The sequence below is a fragment of the Oncorhynchus masou genome, chromosome 9 (genome assembly GCF_036934945.1).
Source record: "Oncorhynchus masou masou isolate Uvic2021 chromosome 9, UVic_Omas_1.1, whole genome shotgun sequence".
NCBI classification, from domain to species: Eukaryota; Metazoa; Chordata; class Actinopteri; order Salmoniformes; family Salmonidae; genus Oncorhynchus; species Oncorhynchus masou.
In genome coordinates this window covers 57343248-57367419 of record NC_088220.1, presented here as the reverse complement: position 1 = coordinate 57367419, position 24172 = coordinate 57343248, and the positions used below count along the sequence as shown (strand labels likewise).

The following is a 24172-nucleotide window of genomic DNA, read 5'->3' as shown; positions in this document are numbered from 1 at the left end:
TCCTTCTCCCCTCCTCACAGGTGGCAATCATTCCCCAATCAGTCATCAATCAGTCGCTAATCAGAAGACACACCTCTTCCTGTTTACATTACCTAATCACATCCCCTTTACCTTGGTTTAAAAACCCATTCAGTTGTTTCCTCTTTAGCTTGATCTCTTTGTGTCTCAATCTCTCAAAAATATCTTCTCTCTCTGGATTGAGTGATTTTGTTTTGTTTGAGCACCTCCATATCACTTTGTCCCCACCTGTGAGTATTGTTTTTGTTATGGTGTTTGACGGTGGGAAAAGGGGGAACCAGGACAAGTTGCCCCCGGGCATACACTACCCGTAGGACTACTTTGTCTAAAAACACTAGTTAGAACTGGGCAGACCACCCACTGTATTTTTGGTTAGTTAGTTGGCTGTATGGAAGTAGGCTAGTCTAGTTTAGGGGTATTTTTTCCTGCCCCCCCCCCCCCCTGCATGAGTTATGTAACGGGTCTCGATACCATCCCCTCCTAGACTGCTGGGCCAAAGGGATTCCTAACACCTTAACAGAAAATGACTCAAGTGAAAGTCACCCACTAAAATACTACTTGAGTATTTTATTTTAAATATACTTAAGTATCAAAAGTAAAGGTACAAATAATTAAAAAATTCCTTTATATTAAGTGAACCAGATGGCACAATAGTTCTTTTCTAACCCTTATTTTACCAAGTAAGTTGACACATTCTCATTTACAGCAACGACCTGGGGAATAGTTACAGTGGAGAGGGGGGGGACGAATGGGCCAAGTGGAAGCTGAGGATGATTAGGTGGCCATGATGGTCAAGATTGGGAATTTAGCCAGGACACCGGGGTAACACCCCTACTCTTACGATAAGTGCCATGGAATCTTTAGTGACTAGAGTCAGGACACCAGTTTAACGTCCCATCCGAAAGACGGCGCCCTATACAGGGCAATGTACCCAATCACTGCCCTGGGGCATTGGGATATTTTATTTTAGGGCTTCTGTTTTTGTCATTCTATCTATTTGGGGTTCTTGCAGTCAATTTGCAGTGTACAAATTATGTATAACTATTTCACGTCCCCGACCATGGCTGAATGTAATTGGGGACTCATGCTATAGGTATTTGACCCAGGTCTATAGTTCATAAAGGCTACATTGTGACAAAATGCCATGTCATGATAAATTGCCTGAATTGATGCGATAATGATAAATACAACGTTAAGTTTATAACTTGAAAGTGCACCACAGTTTAATTTAAAATACTACTACCACCACCAACACTACTAGTAGTAGTAGTTTGATTGTTGTAGCCATCAATTGTACCATTAATAATCACCCATATTAGAAAACCTGTTTCATTTCAAACTTCACATTTCTCTAGCATAGGCTACTTATAATGAATGATATCAAAATGCCAGTGATAAGTGGCTATAATTTTCAGTTTATCGTTCCATCTATAGGCTACTAATGTACAGTAGTTATGTCAAAGGGACTGTGCCAATTCAGACAGTTTCAGCGGCAGATGGCGCCTATCATGTATATTGCCATCTCCCAGTTGGTTTAGGCTTATCCATCATGAACAGGTCAACACACGACATAGTTATATTATCTCTACACTGCGATAAATTACATTTATCAGGAATGATCAAATGAACAAGGATTTAATTAGCTTTTTAAATTACCATCCAATCTTGGAAGACTGAAAGAGTATGTTTAAATGCTGTACATAGCTGCCTGCACCTGCCCGCCTGTCCAACATCACTACTCTGGACGGCTCTGACTTAGAATATGTGGACAATTACAAATACCTAGGTGTCTGGTTAGACCGTGAACTCTCCTTCCAGACTCACATCAAACATCTCTAATCCAAAGTTAAATCTAGAATTGGCCTCCTATTTTGCAACAAAGCATCTTTCACTCATGCTGCCAAACATACCCTTGTAAAACTGACCATCCTACCAATCCTCGACTTAGACGATGTCATTTACAAAATAGCCTCCAATACCCTATTCAATTAATTGGATGCAATCTATCACAGTGCCATCCGTTTTGCCACCAAAGCCGCATATACTATCCACCACTGTGACCTGTACACTTTCATTGGCTGGCCCTCGCTTCATACTCATCGCCAAACCCACTCCAGGTCATCTACAAGACCCTGCTAGGTAAAGTCCCCCCTTATCTCAGCTCGCTGGTCACCATAGCAGCACCCACCTGTAGCACGTGCTCCAGTAGGTATATCTCTCTGGTCACCCCCAAAACCAATTCTTCCTTTGGCTGCCTCTCCTTCCAGTTCTCTGCTGCCAATGACTGGAACAAACTACAAAAAACTCTGAAACTGGAAACACTTAGCTCCCTAACTAGCTTTACGCACCAGCTGTCAGAGCAGTTCACAGATTACTGCACCTGTACATAGCCCATCTATAATTTAGCCCAAACAACTACCTCTTTCCCTACTGTATTTATTTATTTTGCTCCTTTGCACCCCATTATGTCTCTCTACTTTGCACATTCTTCCACTGCAAATCAACCATTCCAGTGTTTTACTTCCTATATTGTATTTACTTCGCCACCATGGCCTTTTTTTGCCTTTACCTCCCTTATCTCACCTCACTTGCTCACATTGTATATAGACTTTTCTACTGTATTATTGAAGGTGTTTGTTTTACTCCATGTGTAACTTTGTTGCTGTATGTGTCTAACTGCTTTGCTTTATCTTGGCCAGGTCGCAATTGTAAATGAGAACTTGTTCTCAACTTGCCTACCTGGTTAAAGAAAGGTGAAATAAATAAAACATGACTGTCTTATTGGCTAAATGAGGAAAGTTGCCAGTGAGACCAAACGTTCCAAGCTGATAGAATGTAGCTCAACCGCAAGTGAAGAAAGGTTCAGAGAAGTTGACCACCACTGACCCAGCTTGAAAAGGAAGATGAGGACCATGAGCAAGTTAAACCATCATACACACTAATTATGGAGACATGGACAATGGTGACAGATAAACGCAATCTCAGGAAATTCCCTACAATACTGGCAAAGACAGCTGGAGTTTCCGCTTTTTAAAAACAGCCTTATTCTCATTTCAGTGTACAGCGCTGGAGGGGATGTTCAATATTATGAGAGCATGGATGCTTTTTGTGTTGTGGGAATTTCCTGTACTGAAATCAGCTGATTTAACCAATTATTGACTTTTCAAATGTTGTGACAGCTAGAGATAATAACAAAACACAGATTGTAATAAGATATAATGGGGGGGGAATATAACACAGTAAATTCAGTGTACTGCAGAGAAGGTAACAGTAAATCAACATGTACGTGTTGATGCCAGAGAAGCCATCCACTGGGAATGGACGTCAGTTCAACATACGTTATTGTCAGCTAATGTGAATTCAAAGTGAAATAAACAAACATTTTTACCAGGTCAATGGATTTAGGTTAAAAGTTGAGTAAAGACAAATGCCAGGAAATCAAATTCCTTTATGTTGATGACTTCTTGCAAATCCAATAGGTTTTCCACGTTGATTCAATGTCATCAGAAGGAACAACGTAAAATAGATTTAAATTAAAACAGAAACATTGATTCAACCAGTTTGTGCCTAGTGAGCGGGTTTTATAGGATATATTGTCAAAGGTGTTGTTAAACCCGAGACAAAGTGAAACGCAATCAGACAAACAAACCTTATGCCAAAGCCAATCAATATGCCCAACTTAGAGTTGGTTAATAACCACAACCTTAGCCAATGAGTCAGGTGAATCCACATATTTGGATGTTTGAGTAGCCTACATACAAACTGCTGTCCCTCAGTATCACCTTTTATATGACCCATCTTTATGAGATGGTACAATGTCCATTGCAGTTAAGTTATTGCCTGGCTAGAGTCTAAGGTTCCAGGCATCCCATAATGTAACTTTTTTTTGTAATGACTGAATTACTTTTAGTTACTTTAACCAAATAAAGTGAAACCACAAATCTTTTAATCTCCACCTTTTCATACATCTGTCCAGTGAGGATGTGTTTGAGCTGTAACATGACATGTAATAATGATAAAAGATTAACAGCAGCTGTGTGACGTGCTGCCTGAGGTTAACTGAGGGACACATTTAGGTGATGCACTACTCAGGGGTCAGTTATCATACAATAGCAGTTCTTGTAAGTTAACATTTACTGTTCATGACTGTAAACGTACCCTAGTCTCGAACTTCAGCACTGTGCAATTGAGGTCAACTCTTAAAACACCATGGCACATATCAATCTCTTTGGTATTAAGGGTTAGATACAGTAAATTGTTCTACCAAATATGGCCATGTTTGTCCCTAGAAATAATAAAAAACTAAAATTATAACGATAAAATATTTCATAAGGACAGGATCAACTTTAAGGTCCCTGAAGCATCTTAGAAAACTGGATGAAACTTAAAGGTGAGGAACATGATGTCCAAGATGGATATCAGTTCACATAAAGTATGCATAAACATGTTATTTTTATCCACATTCATTGTCTGTAAATTATAAGCTTATATCTCTGAAAATCCCGACACACACAGCTTGTGTTGTTTATTAATAAAAACAGCCTAAGGATACAGAGCTGGAGCATGTCAAATATTATGACTGGATGGTTTATTCTGTTGGACTTTCCTGGCCTAGTGACATGTTAGTCATATTTTTCATTAAAAAAATCATTTAAAAAGTATATATTTTTCATACATAGGACACGGCTACAGTAACAGGTAGATAGCGACAATTGAAAACCTTCCAGAAAATAATAGTGCCTCATCAGCAGCATCTGTACCTTTTCAGACAGTAGAATTCTGCTCCTGCATAGAATGTTCAGCATTGTTTCCCTGACAACAAACATTGCTGATTGATGTGCTGTTGTTCTTTTTCTGTTTTTAAATGGTAGGGTAGATCAATGTGTTGTGTTTTCTACTAAATGTATTGGTACGCCATTGTATTTAACAAACTTCAAAATACTTTTCTTGCACGTAGGCAGCTCGAGGTCATTTGATTGGCAGTTCTGGTTGCCTGGAGACAAAAGTTAGTCCAGCTTCAGAATGGACATTCCTTTACAGACATGTTAAATAACCATTCAGTGGAGCTTCAAAACTATCTCCTGAGAAGGTTTCGTGGCGACATTTAAAAAGCCGTAGTGCATGTACCCTTTCAGACAAACAAACATGACATAGCCAAGGGGCCACATTCCATGTCTTAAAGGGGTATATGACAAACGGTTTTGTTATATTTCAGTCTTCTATGATGTTTATAAAATGTAATACTGGGATGCAAACGCAAAATTTAATACATTCAACTCTGACATGGTACAGGTCTTTTTTCTAAGCCCACAACCATGCGTGTGGTGGGGTGTATACTTTTGTTTCAAAGTACATTTGTTTAAGACGACCTTGAAACACTCTGTGTGACCTTGATTTAGCCCACTTCAGTAAAAGGTTAAGTAACAAATAATGTACACAGATGGCTAATGAACCTGGTCCAAAATATAATGTCCTGCATAGTGTAGTTACTGTGATGGGTTCCAGAAGTTGTAAACTATCTAGATATTATCCCCATGATTGGGTTATCAATCATGGGTCCTTTTTTGAACGCAGGAAGATGTTTGGGGTGGGGGTGCTGTGATTTGTTTCATTGACAGGGAAATACAGGACAAGTAAATGCCCAGTGCACTACTTTGTGTTATTCATATATATTTTTTTAAATGCACATTTTTGAGGGGTGCTGCTGCACCCTCAGTACCCCTACCTCCCCGGGCTATGCTTACAGAACTTCTGTTCTGCAAAGACTTATGTAAGAACCACCACGTGGTCTAAAGGGTTGTGCTACAGCGACCGTATAAAAGTTCAGCCCGTTACACTAAGCGGCACACAGGAGCTTCACATGAGAAGAGTCCTATCACTTGCACTCCCTTCAAGCAAGACCGCCACAGACATTCTCAACCCTGACAGCAATGTCACCTCCAAGCTCTACAGGTAAGTTGATGTTCTCCAATGAGGGTTAAAGCATTTTTGCAGTCATACATTGCCTAATGACCTTTCATCTCATCTTTAAAGCATAACTATGCAGTTTGTAAAAAAGATTCTCGAGAGTCATTTATTTTCGGCCTATTAATCCTCACAAGCTCCTTTAATACAATTTCTAGTTCTGCTTTTGATATCCATCTGCTGTTTTTCTTTGTAGGTCTTCAGGTGTTTTTGAGTAATAATATTGTCTGGATGTTTCCCCTTGCAGACCTGAAAAAGACTAAGTCAAAGAAGAATAAGGATCATCATTACACAGACGTGCACGGCCTGCCATGCATTGAGAAGATCCTGACTTCTGTGGATGAGACCCCAGAGGCCATCAGCACTAATATCATTGGAACTATCCCAGAGTGGATTAGTGGCAATTTCCTCAGAAACGGACCAGGAAAGTTTGAGATTGGTAATAACAAGTGAGTATATTTTAAACAAGCTATATATGTTTAACCAGAATCAAATGAGGAGAAAACTGACTTGCTGCATATATGAAATGAATTACAGTACTATATTAACTATTTCTTCTGCTTCTCAGATTCAACCACTGGTTTGATGGAATGGCCCTCCTGCATCAATTCAAAATCGCGGGAGGCCAGGTGACCTACAAGAGCCGCTTCCTGGGCAGTGACTGCTACACAGCTAACAGTGAGAACAGCCGCATCGCTGTGTCTGAATTCGGGACTGTGGCCATGCCAGACCCCTGCAAGAACTTCTTCCAACGCTTTCTGTCCCGTTTCGAACTGCCAAGTGAGGTTACAGTTCATGTCTGCATTTCAAGAGTTTGAGGTCAAAGAGTGAAGAATGTATGACAGACGGAGAATTAATTTACATTGTACTAATCACATGAAAACTGTCTTTGGTCCACAGAAGCGTCAGATAATGACAATGTGAGCTTTGTGACGTACAAGGGTGATTACTATGTGAGCACGGAGACAAACTTCATGCACAAGGTGGACCCTGAGACACTTGAGACAACGGAAAAGGTAGGCCTTGGCTAATAAAATATTGCATCGGATCGACTAGTGTGTAGCTTTTCCCTTTCTTGTTAAAGATCTACACAAACACTACCTACAGTAGCCTCATACAGTACAAAGGGTTCCATTCAGTATAAACAAATAACCAAATGATTTCGTTTAAATATTTAATAAGAGACCAATTACATTAAACTCAGCAAAAAAAGAAACGTCCCTTTTTCAGGACCATGTCTTTCAAAGATAATTCGAAAAATCCAAATAACTTCACAGATCTTCATTGTAAAGGGTTTAAACACGGTTTTCCATGCATATACCATAAACAATTAATGAATATGCACCTGTAGAACGGTCGTTAAGACACTAACAGCTTACAGACGGTAGGCAATTAAGGTCACAGTTATGAAAACTAAGGACACTAAAGAGGCCTTTCTACTGACTCTGAAAAACACCAAAAGAAAGATGCCCAGGGTCCCTGCTCATCTGCGTGAAAGTGCCTGCAAGGAGGCATAAGGACTACAGATGTGGCCAGGGCAATGAGTTGCAATGTCCGTACTGTGAGACACCTAAGACAGCGCTACAGGGAGACGGGGTGGACAGCTGATCGTCCTCGCAGTGGCAGACCACGTGTAACAAACACCTGCACAGGATCGGTACATCCGAACATCACACCTGCGGGACAGGTACAAGATGGCAACAACACCTGCCCGAGTTAAACCAGGAAAGCACAATCCATCAGTGCTCAGACTGTCGGCAATAGGCTGAGAGAGGCTGGACTGAGGGCTTGGAGGCCTGTTGTAAGGCAGGTCTTCACCGGCAACAACATTGTATATGGGCACAAACCCACCGTCGCTGGACCAGACAGGACTGGCAAAAAGTGCTCTTCACTGATGAGTTGGGGTTTTGTCTCACCAGGGTTGATGGTCGGATTCGCGTTTATCGTCAAAGGAATGAGCGTTACACCGAGGCCTGTACTCTGCAACGGGATCGATTTTGGAGGTGGAGGGTCCGTCAAGGACTGGGGCAGTGTGCATCATCGGACTGATGTGCGTTACAGGGAAGACATCCTCCTCCCTCAAGTGGTACCCTTCCTGCAGGCTCATCCTGAGATGACCCTTCAGCATGACAATGCCACCAGCCATGCTGCTCGTTCTGTGCGTGATTTCCTGCAAGACAGGAATGTCAGTGTTCTGCCATGGCCAGCGAAGAGCCCGGATCTCATCTCACAGCAAGTACTGGCAAATCTGGTACAGTCCATAAGGAGGGGATGCACTTGCAGTTCTTAATAGAGCTCGTGACCACACCAGATTTTGACCCCCCCCCCCCCCGTTCAGGGACACATATTCAATTTCTGTTAGTCACATGTCTCTGGAACTTGTTCAGTTTAGGTCGCAGTTGTTGAATCTTGTTATGTTCATACACATTTTTACACATGTTAGGTTTGCTGAAAATAAACGCAGCTGACAGTGAGGACGTTTTTGTGTGTGCTAAGTTTAGTATAGGATGATTGAAGGCCTATCAAGACATTTCATTTTTGTTGATGCTCAACAGGTGGACTGGAGCAAATTCATTGCTGTCAATGGAGCCACTGCCCACCCCCACACAGACCCTGATGGTACAACATACAACATGGGGAATTCTTACTCTGCTAAAGGTAAATAAGGAATCAGACCCTGCCCATTCACTAACCACCTTTACTTAAGTCTAACGAATTGCAGATTAAAAATGACAAAACACAAACCTCTTAAACCTGAAATCTGCCTGCAAAAATTGGCCAAAGGTCAGTTTTCCAGGTTCCAAATAAAACTAAAACCACCAGTGTTTTTTTTCAGGTGCAATTTACAATATCATCCGTGTGCCTCCGACAAGGACAATGCCAGAAAACCCAGAGGAAACCCTGGAGGGAGCTACAGTGGTCTGTTCTATTCCTTCAGTGGACAAGGCAAGACCTTCATACTACCACAGCTTTGGTGAGCAGACCACACAAAGCCTCCAGAGGCTCCATAGCTAATGACACATTTAATGTAAACAGTCTCTCATGTAAACCCTCTCACCAGTAGATGGTTCACTCTTCCAACCATCTTCAAATCAAAATGGTCATGTTTCATCCTTTTCTTAATCAGAATGCACAGCAATGATCTATCAATACTGATATGATCTGACTCAACTCCAAAAGAGTGGCAATTGATATACTGCTCATTCAATTTCAGCAATGTCGGAGAATTACGTGGTGTTTATTGAGCAGCCTATCAAAATGGACCTCTTGAAGATTGTGACAGGCAAGCTGAGAGGAAAGGGTATCAGCGATGGGATCTACTGGGACCCTAAACTTGAGACCATCTTTCATTTGATTAACAAGCAGACAGGCAAGGTAAGACCTTGGTTTAGAACGCCCTTGAATTGTTGGGAGTCTCTCAATTCGTGTTGAAAGTTTTGGTAAATGACAAGCTGTGAACGAGACAAAGGATACTAAGCCTACAGTAATTGCTTTTAAGTTATACATTTCATTTCTGATGACTGACATCCTTTATTCTCTTCCAGCTCAACTCAGTCAAGTATCATGCCAAAGCGCTGTCCACATTCCACCAAATCAACGCCTGGGAGGAGGATGGCTTCCTGGTTATGGACCTCTGTGCCGCAGACGATGGCAAAGCCATCAACAACTACATTGTTCAGAACATGCGCAAGTCAGGAGCGGCGCTGGACGAGGTCAGTATAAGTCTAAACTGAAGGGTATAACCACTTCAATGAATAATCATTAAAAAACTATTTACAAATACTATTACTAACTACAAATACATATACCATTATTTGTATACAGTTATATGCATTAGAATTCAGAAGAATATATACTTTTTTGTATAACTTATAAAGCATTAATAATGGCTTGTTCATTAGTTATACAGTGCCTTCGGAAAGTACTCAGACCCCTTGAATTTTAAAACATTTTGTTACAGCCTTATTCTAAAATTGCTGAGAAATTATTTTTATTTAATCAATCTACATAAAATACCCCATAATGACAAAGCGAAAAGTTTTACAGAAATACCTTATTTACATAAGTATTCAGATCGTTTGCTATGAGACTCAAAATTGAGCTCAGTTGCATCCTGTTTCCATTGATCATCCGTGAGTTGTTTCTACAACTTGGAGTCCACCTGTGGTAAATTCAATTGATTGGACATGATTTGGAATGGCACACACCTGTCTATATAAGGTCCCACAGGTGACCGTGCATGTCAGAGCAAAAACCAAGCCATGAGGTCAGAGGAATTGTCCGTAGAGGCCCGAGACAGGATTGTGTCGAGGCACAGATCTGGGGAAGGGTATCAAAATGTTTCTGCAGCATTGAAGGTCCCCAAGAACACAGTGACCTCCATAATTCTTAATTGGAAGAAGTTTGGAACCACCAAGACTCTTCCTTGAGCTGGCCGCCCGGCCAAACTGAGCAATTGGGGGAGACGGGCCTTGGGTCAGGGAGGTGACCAAGAACCCGATAGCCACTCTGACAGAGCTCTAGTTCCTAGAGATCCTTCCATAAGGACAACAGTCTCTGCAGCGCTCCACCAATCAGGCCTTTATGGTAAAGTAACCAGACGGAAGCCACTCCTCAGTAAAGGCACATGACAGCCCCTTTGGATGACTTTGCCAAAAGGCACCTTAAGAATCTCAGACCATGAGAAACAAGATTCTCTGGTTTGATAAAACCAAGATTAAATCATTTGGATTAATGTCAAGCGTCACTTCTGGAGGAAATTTGACACCATCCCTATGGTGAAGCATGGTGGTGGCAGCATCATGCTGTGGGGATGTTTTTCAGTGGGAGGGACTCGAAGACTAGTCAGGATCGAGACAAAGATGAACAGAGCAAAGTACAAAGAGATCCTTAATGAAAAACTGCTCCAGAGCGCTCAGGACCTCAGACTGGGGTAAAGGCTCACTTCCAACAGGACAACGACCCTAAGCACACAGCCAAGACAAGGCAGGAGTGGCTTTGAGACAAGTCTCCGAATGTCCTTGAGTGGCCTAGCCAGAGCCCGGACTTGAAACCGACCGAACATCTTTGAAGAGACGTGAAAATAGCTGTGCAGCAATGCTCCCCATCCAACCTGACAGAGCTTGAGAGGATCTGCAGAGAAGAATGGGAGAAACTACCCAAATACAGGTGTGCCAAGCTTGTAGCGTCATACCCAAGAAGACTCAAGGCTGTAATTGCTGCCAAATGTGCTTCAACAAAGCACTGAGTAAAGGGTCTGAATACTTATGTAAATAAAAATAAATACAACTGTTTTTGCTTTGTCATTATGGGGTATTTTAGGTATATTGGATTAAAAAAAAATACATTTTAGAATAAGGCTGTAACATAACAAAATGTGGAAAAAGTGAAAGGGTCTGAATACTTTCCAAATGCACTGTAAGTGTAACTAGCTGAAGTCACTAGGATCAGGAATCTTACATGTGAACTGCTTGAGGTTGAAAATGTTTATTTGTTCAAATTAGGTATACAACACTATGTGCAGAGTGTTTCCCCGGCGATTTGTTTTGCCTCTCAACGTAGACAAGACACCCTGTGGGCAAAATCTGAACACACGCCCTGACAGTACCGCCACTGCCACCAAGACTGCTAAGGACAAGGTGTGTGAATAATAATAAGTCTTGTTATACATCACTGCTGAAATGCATCACTAAGCTAAGCTCCCGAGTGGGGCAGCGGTCTAAGACACTGCCTCTCAGTGCTAGAGGCGTCACTACAAACCCTGGTTCGATCACAACCGGCCGTGAGCGGGAGTCCCATAGGGTTGCGCACAATTGGCCCAGCGTTGTCCGGCTTAGGGGAGGATTTGGCCGGGGTAGGCTGTCATTGTAAAATAAGAATGTTCTTAACTGACTTAGCTAGTTACATTTTTAAAAATGTCCAAGTTCAGTAAACAAAAGGTTGTGATTACCCTCATTATGTGAATATTCACTCAGAGCCTCATTAACTCGCTCTCTGCAGGTGTTCTGTACACATGAGGATCTGCACGATGAGGAACTCCATGCGTATGGTGGTCTTGAGTTCCCACAAATCAACTATGCCAAGTACAACACCAAACCATATCGCTACTTCTACGGTTGTGGTTTCAGACATCTAGTAGGAGACACTCTCATCAAGATGGACCTCCAAGGCAAAAAAATGAAGGTTGGATGTCATTCATTCCTTTTTTCTTTAAACTCAAGAATATCTGCATCAGTAACACAGTACTCTATTGCGATGCATGATGTAGGCCTAGGTAATAGGAATAGGAAATTCAATGCTGACCTTCACACTGCTGTGCTTTAAGGTGTGGGAGCATCCTGGACTGTACCCTTCAGAGCCTGTGTTTGTACCCTTGCCTGGCGCTACAGAAGAGGATGACGGTGTCATTATGTCTGTGGTCATCACTCCAAATAAGGTCAGTCCCCCTTAAACACCTATGCCCGTTTGTTAACAATTGTTGCTCTCCTAACTCACAATGTTAGCCTCCTAATGTAAGAATGTTCCCTTTCTCCAGGACAAGAGCACATTCCTGTTGGTTTTGGATGCCAAGACATTCAAAGAGTTGGGCAGAGCGGAGGTGCCTGTGAACATTCCCTATGGTTTCCATGGGACATTCAACTCCACTATGACTCAGAAGGTATCTATTAGAAAGAAAATTGGAGGCACATTAGAGTACTGTGTTCATCTTTCATTTCTTGCCAAGTATCCTTTCTGATTATTGACTGGATAACCATCAAAACACCTTATTGTGAAGTTTACTTTAAAAGCATCGTGAAAAACTTGTTAGTTCCATGCACACAAAGAAAATGTTTAATGTTCTCAAATAAGTGTATTTTTTGTAAGATTTACATCCACTCCTGTTTTGTGAATATATCAATCCTCTATATAAACAACTTATAATAAAAAAGATGTATTAAGAAAAGCCATGGGCAATTTTTTAAATAATTTGTTTCACTCACCAACGAAAAGCTTGTAATAAATATTTCAAAAATACTATTGGAAAAAGTGAAATATAGGCTATGATAACACCACGCAATATTCCATGTGATACACAGATTAATTAGTCCTACAGCCTGAACTGAATCCATTGAATCTTATGACTGTCTTGTGGTCACTCACAACACAGTACTACAATACTACCTAAAAGTTAGTTTCCTGTTTGGTAATGGTTAGACTATATTTCACTGTCTCAAGTAAAAAATCATTGATTTTTATACATTTTCAAAAACGACTGCTTAACTTTGGATATTGCAGACACTGAAACATCAATATGTTTAACCTATTTATTGTTTACAGTATGCTACATAGGTCTAGATCTACAATATTCCCAATGCTTCAATATAAATAGGTCATTTATAAAGAAATGAACCATAATGACACTCACATTGTGTTTGCCAGTGTGGGATAAAGGGTGAGGACAGTAAACCTAAAAAGCATACATAGGTCAAAATAAAAGTACTGACATGTTACTTGAGATCAATGAAGAAATATTTACAAATGTCTGTAGCACATAGGCCCATGTAGCATGTCTATCCCTGCAGTTTGTTAGAAATGAGAGCCAAGGTACGCCTCAAGTGATCTTTCTTCTCTTTCAGGTGTGACTCCAAGTTTCTGGCCTCCATCAATATGTCTTCCAACTCCCTAACTTGTGAAGCATCTATTGCAGCCCTCTCACTGTAGGAAACAAAGGCACTATGTATGATCGACATGGTGTGTACAGATTTCAAGAAAAGCATATTCACCTAATGCTTGTTAATCATAATAAAAAAATGTGTGTATGCAGTAAAATTGCCTGGGTACTTAAAGTAATATGTGATGTGGGCAAAGCACTGAAATTTAAACTCATGTGGTCTGACATTACAAAGAATGGAATGAAAACCTGTTCAACACGTTTGTCACGTTACCTTTGTTGTACCTACCTCAACATTTCAGAGTATTTGGAAAATAGCATGTTGACCTCTCTATTTGCACCTATCATTTGAAGGAAAATAAAGAGCAGTAATGTCAATTTCTCTGTAGCAAACACAAAAAAAAAGATAATACATGCCATTTACCAGACACTTTTACCCATAGCAAGTCAATGAACTTATGAAAGGCTGATTCCAGGAATTGAACCCACTATCCTGGCGTTGCAAATGCCATGCCCTACCACCTGAGCTAAATTCTATTATTAGCTATAAGTGATGGTATCAATTGAGCCAAACATTTATCATTCTGATCTATGAAACAGAGAAATTATTCCTAATGCAAATATGTGCATACCTGCAAGTGCACCCTCAAACAAATCTGAAGAGATTGAAGCTGGTGTTTTACTACTGTGTGTTTTTTTATTTTTTGCTGGAGAACTGTCACAATATGCAGATGTTTGTTCAACCTATTGCAATGAAAGAGAAAAGACAACTCTCAATGACTACAACACAATCAATATGGATTTGCAGGGACTAGCTAATATAAAATTGATATGGCTGAGTTGAGAACAGATTGAAATACGTAAATTAGCTATCCCAGTGGTTGATGGAAGACATGTTTTTCTGATGGCCCCAGGGAGTACTTTTCTAGCAGATAACATCAAAACTGCAGCATTTTCTGACCTCTTGTGCCAATTTTTTGGGGCCTTTGTTGTCCATTCCCCTCCCTGTCGGTGGCATCACTCTGCCTGGCAATGGTCACTTAAAAGTTCCTCACTGCTTTCTAAAATGTTATGTGGAGAGATGTGTGGTTAGCTACAATTGCTGATGAGACTACATTTTAACACAGTGTAACATGTTAACGTTGGGTAACGTTTATGTGCCTGTCTAACTGAACAATTGCAGCTAACTAACAACATTCTACCAGCTGCAGAATCAGCACAGCTGACCTCAACTAACAAACACTGCTAACTAGCTAGCTAAAGTTTGGTTAGCCAACGGTAGCTGGCAGGGCCTTATCACTAGTTAGCTAACATGTTTAACTTAAACACATCCTTAATTTATTTAAAGGTAATCTATCGAGGTAATTAACAAAAATGATGTTATGATAAATTGATTAGCTAGCTACCTAAAACATTTGAAATGTATACTTACTTTTGCGTATCCGTTTGGTTTGCCAAATTCGAATTCCGAGTGTTTTGCGCGAGCCAATCAGAACGTTCCATCAATTTCACGAACCAGGACGTGCTCCAGTTCACACTATCATGATCTACCGCCACCTACTGTCTCTAGACAGCGAAAAATATGACATAGTTTTTTGGACAAAATCCAATATCCCAAAATAATCCAATATCTTGATGGCAATGTCTGATTATGCAACGAACCTCTGGTACTTTATGTTCAGCAAGTCTTGAATTGCATGATGTTTATACGTGTGTGTTGTCAGTCCATGTGCTGCCTGGTTGTCTTGTCTATAATAAAGGAAGTCTGATTTTTATTTTATTTAACTAGGCAAGTCAGTTAGGAGCAAATTCTTATTTACAATGAAGGCCTACCCAAGCCAAACCTGTCCTATGGGACTCCCAATCACGACCAAATGTGATGCAGCCTAGATTCGAACCAGGTACTGCAGTGACACACATCTCTTACGCAGTTGTAAATGAGAACTTGTTCTCAACTGGCCTACCTGGTTAAATAAAGGTGAAATAAATAAAATAATTACACTGCGATGCAGTGTCTTAGACCACTGCACCACTCGGGAGCCCAAAATTCCCTTATGTTAGCTGTGAATTGATTTAACTACCTCTGTTTTTGAAGATAAGTGTTTTTTATATGTGAAAACGAATTGCCTTTAAAATGTGTGTCTGCTGTATGAACACAATGACGATCCTTTTGATCACTGTTTCCAAAAAAACCTGTGCCTGGTCAGCACTATTGGTATAGGGTAGCTGCACCTCCAATCACTCTCAATGACACATAACCATAGATAGAACAATGAGCTGTTGCAGACCAACCTGCTACTGTAGAAGCTGCTATAGACCACCAAGAGTTAACAGTCAGTATCTGGATAACATGTGAAATGCTTGATAATGTATGTGATATCAACAGAGAGGTATATTTGGGTGAATTAAATATTGACTGGGTTTCATCAAGCTGCCCACTCAAGAAAAGCTTAAAACTGCAACTAGTGCCTGCAACCTGGTTCAGGTTATCAGTCAACCTACCAGGGTCGTTACAAACAGCACAGGAATAAAATCATCAACATGTATTGATCACATCTTTACTAATGCTGCAGGAATTTGGTTTAAAGCACTATCCAAATACATTGGCTGTAGTGATCAGAATATACAGTAGTAAGCATATCTAAGAAGTTCCAAAGTTCCAAAGGCTGGACCTAATATAGTGTGTAAGAGGTCATACAATATGTTTTGTAGTGATTCCTATGTTGTGGATGTAAAGAATATTTGTTGGTCTGTGGTGTGTAATGAGGAGCAACCAGACACTGAACTTGACACATTTATGAAATTGCTTATTCCAGTTACTAATAAGCATGCACCCATTAAGAAAATTACAGTAAAAATGTTTAAATCCCTGTGGATGGATGAGGAATGGAAAAATTGTATGGTTGAGAGGGATGAGGCAAAAGGCAAATAAGTCTGGCTGCACAACCGATTGGCAAACGTACTGCAAATTGAGAAACCATGTGACTAAACTGAATAAAAAGAATAAGAAACTATACTATGAAACAAAGATAAATGACATAAAGAATGATTGTAAAAAGTTTTGGAGGACCTTAAATGAAATGTGGGGCAAAAAGGCAAACCCAGCACCATTGAATCAGATGGCTCATTCATCACATAACCCACTGATGTTGCCAATAACTTAGAAAACTTAGGCATGACATGCCAGCAACAAACGCTGACACTACACATCAAAGTATAACTGATCAAATGATGAAAGACAAGTATTGACATTTTGAATTCCGTAAAGAAGTGAAATTATTGTTTGCTATCAACGATGACAAGCCACCGGGGTCTGACAACTTGGATGTAAAATTACTGAGGACAATAGTGGACGACATTGCCACGCCTATTTGCCATATCTTCAATCTAAATCAACTAGAAAGTGTGTACCCTCAGACCTGGGGGGAAGCAAAAGTAATTCCACTACCCAAGAATAGTAAAGCCCCCTTTACTGGCTCAAATAGCCAACCAATCAGCCTGTTACCAACCCTTAGTAAACTTTTGGGAAAAATTGTGTTTGACCAGATGCAATGTTATTTTACTCTAAACAAATTGACAGCAGGCATTCAGCACGCTTAAAGGAAGGACATTCAACAAGCACGGCACTTACACAAATGACTGATGATTGGCTGAGAGAAATTGATGATAAAAAGATTGTGGGAGCTGTTTTGTTAGACTTCAGTGAGGCTTTTGACATTATCGATCATAGTCTGCTGATGGCTTTACACCAGCTGCTAAATTGTGGATAAAGAGCTACCTGTCTAACCGAACACAGAGGGTGTTCTTTAAAGGAAGCCTCTTCAACATAATCCAGGTAGAATCAGGAATTCCCCTGGGCAGCTGTCTAGGCCCATTACATTTTTCCATCTTTACTAATGACATGCCACTGGCCTTGAGTAAAGCCAGCATGTCTATGTATGCGTATGACTCAACACTAGACACGTCAGCTATTACAGTGAGCTATTACAAGAGCTGCAGTTAGTTTCAGAATGGGTGGCAAGGAATAAGTTAGTCCTAAATATTTCAAAAACTAAAAGCATTCACTAAACCTCAACTAAATCTTGTAAAAAATAATGTGGAAATTGAGCAAGTTGAGGTGACAAAACTGCTTGGAGTAACCCTGGATTGTAAACTGTCATGGTCAAAACATATTGATAAAACAGTAGCTAAGATGAGGAGAAGTATGTCCATAATAAAGCGCTGCTCTGCCTTCTTAACAACACTATCAACAAGGCAGGTCCTACAGGCTCTAGTTTTGTCTCACCTGAATACTGTTCAGTCGTGTGGTCAGGTGCCACAAAGAGAAACCTCGGAAAATTACAATTGGTTCAGAACAATGCAGCACATATTATAATATGCATGTAAATCTCTCATGGCTCAAAGTGGAGGAGAGATTGATTTCATCACTACTTGTGTTGACATGCTGAATGCACCAAGGTGTTTGTTAAACTACTAGCACACAGCTCAGACACCCATGCATACCCCACGAGACATGCCAATAAGGATCTCTTCACAGTCCCCAAGTCAAGAACAGACTATGGGAGGCGCACAGTACCACATAGAGCCATGGCTACATGAAACTGTATCCCACATCAAGTAACTGATGCAAGCAGTAGAATCAGATTTAAAAAAGGATAAAAATACACCTTAATTGAACAGCAGGGAATGTGAAGAGACACACACACAGGCACAGACACACATACACATGATAAGACACGCACTCTATGCATACGTACACATGGATGTTGTATTGTAAATATGTGATAGTGGAGTAGTGGCCTGAGGGAACACACTAAATGTTTTGGGTTTTATGAAATGGAATGTCAAGTAATATTTTTAATTGGACATAACTGCCTTAATGTTGCTGGACCCCAGGACGAGTGTGTAAATGGGATCCTTAATAAAGAGGATCCTTAATAAATACAAATATAAAAACCCAGCCAGAGCTAGTTATAACAATATTTGACATACAGTGCTTTCAGAAAGTAATCGGACCCCTTGACCTTTTACACATTTCATTATGTTACAGCCTTATTCTAAAATGGATGACATTTTTAAAAATCCTCATAAATCTACCCCATAATGACAAAGCAGAAACAGGTTTTTAGAAATGTTTGCAAATTTATAGAAAAATCTATTAAAAAAATACCTTATTGGCATAAGTATTCAGACCCTTTGCTATGAGACACGAAATTCAGCTCAGGTGCATCCTGTTAACATTGACCATCCTTAAGATTTTTCTACAACTTGATTGGAGTCCACCTGTGGTAAATTAATTGATTGGACATCATTTGGAATGACACACACCTGTCTATATAAGGTTCCACAGTTGACAGTGCATGTCAGAGCAAAAACCAAGTCATGAGGTCAAAGGAATTGTCCAAGACAGGATTGTGTCGAGGCACAGTTGGAATCACCAAAATTCTTTCTAGAGTGTTCCAGTCAAACATTTCCTGTAAACTGTGATCTCTGTAAGAGGGAGAATCTTGGAACCACATAAATTCTTCCTAGAGCTGGCCGCACGGCCATACTGAGCAATCGGGGGAGAAGGGCCTTGGTCAGGAAGGTGACCAGGAACCCGATGGTCACTCTGACAGAGCTCTAGAGTTCCTTTATGGAGATGGGAGAACCTTCCAGAAGGACAACCATCTCTGCAGTACTCCACCAATCACGCCTTTAAGGTAGAGTGGCAAGACGGAAGCCACTTCTCAGTAAAGGCACATGACAGCTTTCTTGGAGTTTGCGAAAGACACCTAAAGACTCTCAAACCAGGAGAAAATATTCTCTGGTCTGTTGAAAACAAGATCATCTCTTTGGAATAAATGCCAAGCGTTACGTCTGGAGGAAACCTTGCACCATCCCTATGGTGAGGCATGGTGTTGACAGCATCATGCTGTGGGGATGTTGTTCAGCAGCAACAACTGGGAGACTAGTCAGTATCGAGGCAAATATAAATGGAGCAAAGTACAGAGATCCTTGATGAAAACCTGCTCCAGAGCTCTCAGGACCTCAGACTGGGGAGAAAGTTCACCTTCCAGCAGGACAACAACCCTAAGCACACAGCTAAGACAATGCAGGAGTGGCTTTGGGACAAGTCTCTGAATGTCCTTCAGTGACCCAGCCAGAGCCCGGACTTGATCCCGATCGAACATCTCTGGAGAGACCTGAAAATAGCTGTGCAGCAACACTCCCCATCCAACCTGACAGAGCTTGAGAGGATCTAAAAAACATTTTTTTTTCTTTGTCATTATGGGCAGAATGTGTAGATTTCTGAGGGGAAAAACAATTTAATCCATTTTATAAAAAGGCTATAACCAAACAACACTGGCTCTGGTGTGATGGCGGTGAGAGCCTCTAATGAAATTAAAATAACAAGACAGGTAACTGGGGGCAAGTTCTTTCATGTACAACAAGATTAAGACCAATGTGCGTCCTACGGCTGAGCTTGAGTAGGCCTATACTTCTCATTAGTTTATTTTGGAACGTTTGAACGTTTGAACGTTGTCCTTGAGACTTTTTAGATTTTTGTAATTCAGATTTTTTTGGGTTGGTACATGTGTAAGGATTTGCCATGTAGTGTTGTATACAATTATTTAGATATATATCATTGGTTGTATATCATGTTGTATATCATATTTTTCAAGTGCATCCACAACTGTAAACTCATTCAATATACCAAAAAGTCGCTAACAACGGGTAAGTTCATTTTCCATTGCCCGGTGCCCGTGAAGTCCGGAGTTTATACATTTTAGACATTCCATTGGTCCTTCGGTGAAATCTCCACCCACACGACGCACCGAGACATGCGAAACGAACTTGCCCAATGCAACTAGCATACTTTGCTTAGGAGAGGGGGATGATGGGGGTGCCTACGCTTACTCCAATCGCCTCTCGAAGGAGCACTTCTAGTTACCCAAACGAAACCTACACAAACATGGCGACAAGACAGACAGTCAAGATGCTGTCACCTCTTAGGTTTACAATATATTTGTTATTTTTCTTCGCTCCTGGTACATTTTCCTCCACCCTTCGTCTTCATCGAGACCAGCGGTTATTGCTACTGCAGGACAGGGGTTTTTCTACGGTGAACGCAAATGAAGAATGTATCCATGGAATAGGCGCCGATGCGAAACGACGAGCTGCACGTAATGCAAGGGAAGACAGAGTTTCGGGCATGTATCAGCATCGCATTCGGCGGAGTGCAGTCCAACCACCCGTGCCAAAGGTGTATGGACAGGTAATGCATTACTTTTCCAGTGTAACGACAATTCTACTGAAAGCAGCTTGCTAGCTGATCTCTCATCAGGCTATCTACAGTTAGCTACAGTAGCTAGTTAGGTTTAGCAGCTAACGTTAACTACCTAGCTAGTTTAGTAACGGAACTCAGTATACCTCAATGTCAGGGATCGTCAACTATATTCAGCTGCGGGACGATTTTTTTCTTGTGTGGATGGTCGGGGACCTGAACATAATTACAAATAATTTGTAAACTGCAAATTGACCGCAAGAAGCCACAACATATATAATGTTTGACTAAAACATCATTTCAAACCTGGCTTACGTTTGTATACGATCAAGTGTATCTATATTATATATGTGAATACTTGAGAACAGATTTCTTAAATAAAAATCACTTGGAGCATTTAATAAAAAACAAAAACAAACTTGGGGCCAAATAAAACCACCCGTGGGCCAAATTCGGCCCGCTGGCCACCAGTTGGGGAACCCTGCTGTATGGCTCTCATTTCATGCACGACCCTTGACGAGGAGAGGTGAAGAGCAAATAGCCAAAGCCAGGCTTTCGAAGTCAATAGTCAGTGCGTGATTATCAGTACCACTGTAGCGAGATAGCTACTCGACTTTTTAACACAGACCGTCCCCTTTCAGCATATGATGCCATGGCGGGCGCTTTTCTCCCCGATGTAAGGCTCGAGCAACCATAGAAAGCACTGGCATAAAGAAAGCACTGCCTATTCAATGACGTCAGTCTATCTAGTAAACAAACCCTCCGTTTTACTGTCTACCAACAGACTGTTACACACACATGTATTGCACGAAGTCATTGAATTATCTTCTTGACCAAACTAATGCAGTATTTTTATTTGACCAGTTTTTCAGAAACCCGTGATCACAGCATGTCACCACAATCACACAGTTGATGACAGTGAACAACAACACAATTCGAATTAGCCAAGACTGCCACTATAGTCTTCCCCATGTGGACATGCTTGCCATATTGGATGGTGGAAATATTGCGAAGAGCCAATAATGGCAGTCTTTGTATATTATATTTTTGTTATTGATTTCTGTAAGATGTTGGGGCTGTTGTGTATGATGAATCAAATCAAATTTTATTGGTCACATAGTCATGGTTAGCAGATGTGATTGCGAGTGTAGTGAAATGCTTATGCTTCTAGAGCCGACAGTGCAGCAGTATCTAACAGGTGATATCAACAATTCCACCACAAAACCTAATACACATGGGGCGGCAGGGCAGCCCAGTGGTTAGAGCGTTGGACTAGTCACCGAAAGGTTGCAAGTTCAAATCCCTGACCTGACAAGGTACAAATCTGTTGTTCTGCCCCTGAACAGGCAGTTAACCCACTGTTCCTAGGCCATCATTGAAAATAAGAATTTGTTCTTAACTGACTTGCCTAGTAAAATAAAGGTAAAATAAAAAACACAATCTAGTGAGGGAATGGGATTAGAATATAAAAATATATGGATGAGCTGTGACAGAGCAGCTAAGATGCAATAGATAATAGATAGTGTAGTATACATTATATACATATGAGATGAGTAATGTGAGATATGTGTAAACATTCTTAAAATGGTGTTATTAAATTGGCTAGTGTTCCATTTATTAAAGTGGCCAATGATATCAAGTCTGTAAGAGTCAGGTCACACTGCTGAATAGCTCCATAATGTGATTTCTTATTTGTTAAGGTAGTCAGCTCTTCAGTATTCCTTAAAATGAAACTAAAAGACACTGGTGGTTGCACCGCGTTCCACACAACCTCGAATTGGAACAGACAGGGTTGCTTATGTGATCAACTTTGGAAATAATTCCTCTGCTGGTCAGATGTCATGTTTTGTTCTGGACAGTCGGTGTCTCTTCTGTGACAGTAGAGGAAAGCCAATATCTTCAGGGATTAAATAGCTTTGTTCACTAGACAGGGCACTCATGGGATTCAGCCTAGATGTTTCTAAAGGTGCTGCAGCGAAATTGCACAAATCGTTTGCCAAAAATGCACAAAAAGGTACTTTATTTGTTTATAAATAAATAAGGTTGGCTATTTGTAGCAACTAGTAATAAGGTAGGCTATTTGTAGAAACTGTATGCCTGTTATTTTGGCATTTAAGTTTTAAGTAAGCTTTCAGTCCCCCATCCCTAGCCATATCAAATCAAAACAAATCCAATGTTATTGGTCACATACACATGGTTAGCAGATGTTAATGCGAGTGTAGTGAAATGCTAACCTATATAGATATATCCTATATAGATATAATTCTCTCTTTAAATTAAATTATTGTACAAATCTGTATTGGGTGTTGTCAGTGTGTGTGAAATGTGGATACAATTAATCAGTTTCTTAGTTTAAGTAAGGAATGTGGAATGTTGGTTTAAAGTTCATTCCTGATAATGAGCTCAAAAGAATGAGGAAAGGAAGTAGAAAAAACAATCTCTGAGACAAAGAATGGCGCCCAATGGGATGGCTGCCATTTTACGGTCTCCTAACCAATTGTGCTGTTTTGTGTTTTTTCGCATTGTTTGTAACTTATTTTGTACATAATGTTGATGCTACTGTCTTTTATGACCGAAAAAGAGCTTCCGAATATCAGAACAGAGATTACTCACCTAATAACTGGATGAAGATAATTTCATTAATGAGTCTGAAGCGAGGATATAATGCTGCTTCCAGATGAGGACCAAATCCCCACCATTCACATGAAAAAAATAAGGAAATAAGGAAAATAAATATTTTCCAACGTGCAATCACTGGAGAATAAACTGGATGAGCTCTGTTCGAGACTATCCTACCAACAAGATATTTTAAACTGTAATATCTTATGTTTCACCGAGTCGTGGCAGAATGACAACACAGATAATATACAGTTGTCTGAGTTTTCCGTGCATCGACAGGACAGAACAGTTACGTCCGGTAAGACCAGTGGTGGGGGTGTGTGTCGTTTTGTCAATAACAGCTGGTGCACAATGTCTAATATTAAGGTAGTCTCGAGGTACGGCTCGCCTGAGGTAGAGTACCTCTTGATAAGCTGTAGACTTTCTTCTTCTTGAACTACACTGTTGGTTAAGGGCTTGTAAGTAAGAATTTCACTGTAAAGTCTACACTTGTTGTATTCGGGGCATGTGGCAAATAAAGTTTGATTTGGTTAGACCACACTACCAAGGGATTTTTCATTTATATATTTCTTAGCTGTCTATATACCACCACAAACCGACGCTGGCACGAAGACCGCACTCAACGAGCTGTATAAGGCCATAAACAAACAAAA

At 40.5% G+C, this 24172-nt stretch overlaps 2 protein-coding genes and 1 long non-coding RNA gene across 4 annotated transcripts in view; 2 read left to right on the top strand and 1 right to left on the bottom strand.

Annotated features, from left to right (window-relative positions):
* The first annotated feature begins 5882 nt into the window (after positions 1-5882).
* LOC135546303 (carotenoid-cleaving dioxygenase, mitochondrial-like) lies at positions 5883-13965 on the top strand. The gene is made up of 13 exons (XM_064974633.1): positions 5883-5970; positions 6230-6431; positions 6551-6762; positions 6883-6998; positions 8538-8640; positions 8819-8956; positions 9197-9357; positions 9528-9695; positions 11487-11621; positions 11983-12165; positions 12308-12418; positions 12518-12640; positions 13599-13965. Exons 1-13 carry the CDS (start codon positions 5949-5951, stop codon positions 13602-13604), a joined length of 1680 nt encoding a protein of 559 aa, XP_064830705.1. The 5' UTR covers positions 5883-5948; the 3' UTR covers positions 13605-13965.
* LOC135546304 (uncharacterized) lies at positions 13641-15163 on the bottom strand. Its single transcript, XR_010456561.1, has 4 exons — positions 15066-15163; positions 14595-14694; positions 13923-13974; positions 13641-13677 (listed from the first exon to the last, which is right to left on the bottom strand). It is a non-coding gene; the product is annotated as an uncharacterized LOC135546304 (long non-coding RNA).
* Positions 15164-20511: 5348 nt separating this feature from the next.
* Positions 20512-24172, top strand: part of LOC135546302 (sortilin-related receptor-like) — a 73231-nt gene continuing 69570 nt past the window's right edge. For both annotated transcript variants that reach the window (XM_064974632.1, XM_064974631.1), the window contains exon 1: positions 20512-20891. In XM_064974632.1, coding sequence (XP_064830704.1) covers positions 20514-20891 — 378 coding nt within the window. In that variant the 5' untranslated portion in view covers positions 20512-20513. The remainder of the gene's footprint in view (positions 20892-24172) is intronic.

Excerpts from the sequence above, each read along its gene's own strand:
- LOC135546303 (XM_064974633.1), top strand. The coding sequence starts at position 5,949 with ATGTCACCTCCAAGCTCTACAG. Across the intron at positions 8,957-9,196 it reads TTCATACTACCACAGCTTTG|CAATGTCGGAGAATTACGTG; the intron begins GTGAGCAGACCA and ends ATTCAATTTCAG. Across the intron at positions 12,419-12,517 it reads TGGTCATCACTCCAAATAAG|GACAAGAGCACATTCCTGTT; the intron begins GTCAGTCCCCCT and ends CCCTTTCTCCAG.